Source organism: Sinocyclocheilus grahami, unplaced genomic scaffold, assembly GCF_001515645.1.
Source record: "Sinocyclocheilus grahami isolate Dianchi unplaced genomic scaffold, SAMN03320097.WGS_v1.1 scaffold654.1, whole genome shotgun sequence".
Lineage (NCBI taxonomy): Eukaryota > Metazoa > Chordata > Actinopteri > Cypriniformes > Cyprinidae > Sinocyclocheilus > Sinocyclocheilus grahami.
In genome coordinates this window covers 1,213,208-1,217,248 of record NW_015505833.1, presented here as the reverse complement: position 1 = coordinate 1,217,248, position 4,041 = coordinate 1,213,208, and the positions used below count along the sequence as shown (strand labels likewise).

Below are 4,041 nucleotides of genomic sequence, written 5' to 3'. Positions count from 1 at the left end.
AAATATTTTGTAACATTATAAATGTTTTTACTGTCACTTTTGATCAGTTTAACGTGTCCTTGATGAGTAAAAGTGCAAATTTCTTTCAAAAGCATAACATTTTAATTACGCTAAACTTTTGAACTGCAGTGTACATCTGCCTGATATAAATATTTCCAACAATATATCGAAATGGCATGTAGATTTGTAGTTATGAATAAAACATAATAAATATGGCAGCTTCCCGCTGTAGTCCCTACTTCATAAACCTGCTTTATATTGAATATGGCAGTGCTGCGTGACGGCATTAAGCCGTGCTCCACACGAGTTGTGCATGTGGTTTTCATGAAAAGGAAGAATGCTTGATTGGGAGAAGTGTCCTGTGTCTCAGTGAGTGTGTGGCCGCAGGGTTTGATCGAGGCTTGACGTCTGATCGCAGCAGGCAGCGAGAGCAAAGCTCAGGGCCAAAGGTGCAGGTGTTCAGCCTCCAGAAAGGCCAGCGGAGCCCGGGGCCCGTGTGTCTGTTCCCGATACTGATCTGACGGTCCTGAGCTCTCGAGTCCCGCTGAAGTTCACGTCTTCAGGAACCGCTTGCTGCCTCGGCTCTTTTGGCAGAGTTCACATCGCTGCGACCGCATGCCAGCTCGCCAAAGGCAAAGAAAGGGCTTTTCCAGGATAAAGCCAAGGCTTGAATTACATGGAAACATCTGAAGAGTATTTCTAACCGTAACGTTCAAGACGCAGTCATCTTATGCAGCCACACTAGTCTTCACAGCACAGTTAGCCAAACCTCAGCTCTCTAAAAGACTTGCATATTTGTGAACTGTAAATCTATGATAAAGTGATAAATAATGACTAAATGCTGAAATAAAAAGGTTTCAGCCGTGCACTGTGGCTCATGTTTACGCTTCAGACTGATGCAAAATTGTCTATTTAGTGGCAAAAGTGAAAAAGTGCGCTCAGACTAGCCAACACAATCTCACAGAAAAACAGAACTATTTTATGAGGTGGGTTTGTAATGAATGTGGACGATTGTTCAAAAAAGTAAGCATGAAGATCCAGTCTTAAACTTAACCATCACTGGGACGCAAGCAGAAGACATACGAATAAGATTGTACAAATCCATATGCCAAAACATGAAATAGTTATGGACTGCCATGAGATCGTGTTGGGCTCTTTTGTAATATTATTTTTCTTGTTACTGAAACACTGTTTGAAAACAGTATTGATTTCTCTTCATTAACCTATAAATACAGAAACTTGTTTCTGCCACAGGTAAAAAGCTTAAAAAGGTCATTGTAACATTTTATCTCACAATTCAGACTTTTTTCTCACAATTATGAAAAAAAAGAAATAAAAGTCTGAATTGTGAGACACAATTAGATTAGATTTTCTGTTATTTTTTCAGTTTAAATATATATTGTGAGATGTAAACTCAGAAATCAGAGAAAACTAAGTTAGAACTCACTTCAGACATTACTATAAGTGATTTTGCAACTACATATCAAATAACTAGAGTATTAGTAGACTAGGTCAGGGTCAGGGTCAGGGTTAGTAGAATACGTTAACATGTAGTTGCAAAGTTACCTAGAATGGTCATCAAAATACAGTGTAAGCAGATATTAAGCAGACGGTCACTAATACTCTAATGACTGCTAGTTGACATGTAGTTACTTATAGCTAGTAAAAGGTCTAAAGGAGACCATCAAAATAAAATATTATTATTATATAACTGAGATATCATTGTGGTTTTATTATTTAAAATTTGTTTTTGCTTTTGTATTTTACAATCGTCATTTTAATTTTAGTTATTAAAGTTTTAATCATTTTCCTGTGTGTTTTTGTTGATTTTATTAGTTTGTTATTTAGTTTTATTAATTTTAATTTCAGCTTTAGTTTGAGTTATGTTAGCACATCAAGTTAAACTAAGTGACAAAAGGACAGTTTTCTTGCTTCCAGCTAGATCAATATTGACGATCTAGAGTAAGAATGGAATGTCAGATGGACGAGTGTTTGTGTGAAGAGCGCTGCTCGGCTGATGTCCGAGCTCTGGGAGCCTAATGAGCTCCAGCGGCCCCGGAGCACAGCCGTCTGACAGACCATCGGCTCCTAATGCCACATCAGCTTCACCGCACATGCAGGAGCAGCCCTCTCCTCACCGTAGAACCAGGCGATGCCGACCGCCTCAATCAGCACTCCAAACAGAATCGATGTCCCGGCGGCGAAGTGGTCCAACAGCGTGAACACATAGATGCCCCCCTGCAGAGAGACAAAGACGAGACAGGATCAAGATCCCACACCAGACGCTCTTCATAATCAGATGGAAGCTCATTAGAGGAGCGCTTGTGTCTCACGTACGTTCGTGACACAGATGAGAGAGATGAGGAACGTGGAGACCACGATGAAGAGCGTGAAGAGCTCTCGATGTTTGTGCAGGAACTTGAATTCGTCGATGAGTCCCGTGATCACAGACTCCATCCCTCCCATCTGAAAAACAGCGTACAGCGCTGGCGTTCATCAGGACTGAGCGCACTGTACGTCAGCTTCCATTCACTGCAGCACTACAGCAGTAACCCCCACTCAGGTCCACTTTGACCCAGAAGAGATACATAACAATTTGTAAAAGAATAAATAATAATAATAATAAAATAAATGTAGTAAGGGTGATTTTGAACCTAGGTATGTATTGGAATATATATGGAGTGCCAGAAATATTTTGGCAAAATTATCTATAATTTTTCATTTTTAATCTAATATGTATTTATTATATATATATATATATATATATATATAATTTATTATTTAGTACTTTTTTTACTAGTACTTTAGTACTTTACTTTCTTAAAATATATTGTGTTTTCCCCACATCTTACACAATTTTGGAACTTAATTTTTATTTATTTATTAATTCGTTCATTCGTTCATTCATTCATTCATCTGAAAGTGAAAGTTTATGCAAGTAAAATTAATGTATAGAGTAAATTAATTTATACAGAGAGTAATATTTATGTTGTTTTAATTGTTTACAATTTTTTTTTTTAAATTAATATGTAGGTTTCATACATTTTGACTGTTTTTGAGCAATCATGACCTAAATTCGAAGGAATTTCATTCAATTATGTTAATTCCAATGGGTTAATACTGATATATATTTTTTTATTATATGTTCTTATAAATTTCATAAAATTATATAATCAAATACCATTTCTCATCTTCTAACTTTCTGAAAACAATTGAAATTGAACATTTAGATTTTTTTGTTTTCTTTCAAATTATACACATACAAAAAAAAAAGATGCAATATATATATATATAATTTGCATTATGTGTGTGTGTGTGTGTGTGTGGTTCATGTGTAAAAAGAAATTTCAAACTATTTCTTAATTTACAAAAATAACATGGTAATAACATGGTAACATTCAAAACTGAATTTGTTATTCACATTCACTCACTAATGAGAAGATACTGATCAGATACAATATAGTTTTAAATGAAAAATATTAAGTTATGACAGGTTCAATGATTCTTCAGGTCCAGATGGATCTGTAATGTGAAGAGTCTAGAGACTGCACACATCTGTACTGACAAACTCTCCTGTTTGAGATCAGATCAGACGAGATCCTGAGACTCACAGCGCTGTCGATTCCCAGAGTCAGCAGCATGATGAAGAAGATCACAGCCCACACTGATGAACCCGGCAGTGTAGCAATGGCTTCTGGGTAAATAATGAACACCAGACCAGGACCTGGAGACAAGCAAACAGCACAGCCTCAACACCTCCACATCATACACTGCGTTACAAACCGCAGAGAGCGGCTCTGAAGATACTGTATTAATATAGAATTTACTTGAATATCACAATCAATTCCAGTTATACACCAACATACTTTAAAAAAAAAATGCAATTACCAAAAAACATGCGTGCATCTGTTCATTCTTTGTGTGTGTATGTGTGTGTGTGTTTGAGTGAGTGTGTGTGTGTGTGTGTGTGTGTTTGAGTGAGTGAGTGTGTGTGTGTGTGTGTGTGTTTGAGTGAGTGAGTGTGTGTGTGTGTGTGTGTGT

The 4,041-nt window shown here is 36.8% G+C and overlaps 1 protein-coding gene across 1 annotated transcript in view; it reads right to left on the bottom strand.

The window, feature by feature from the left end:
* slc6a3 (solute carrier family 6 member 3) overlaps positions 1-4,041 on the bottom strand; it is a 17,929-nt gene that overhangs the window by 3,477 nt on the left and 10,411 nt on the right. Inside the window, exons 8-10 of the mRNA XM_016242293.1 lie at positions 3,612-3,724; positions 2,338-2,466; positions 2,139-2,238 (exon numbers count right to left, since the gene is read on the bottom strand). Of these exons, the coding sequence (XP_016097779.1) occupies positions 2,139-2,238; positions 2,338-2,466; positions 3,612-3,724 (342 nt within the window). The remainder of the gene's footprint in view (positions 1-2,138; positions 2,239-2,337; positions 2,467-3,611; positions 3,725-4,041) is intronic.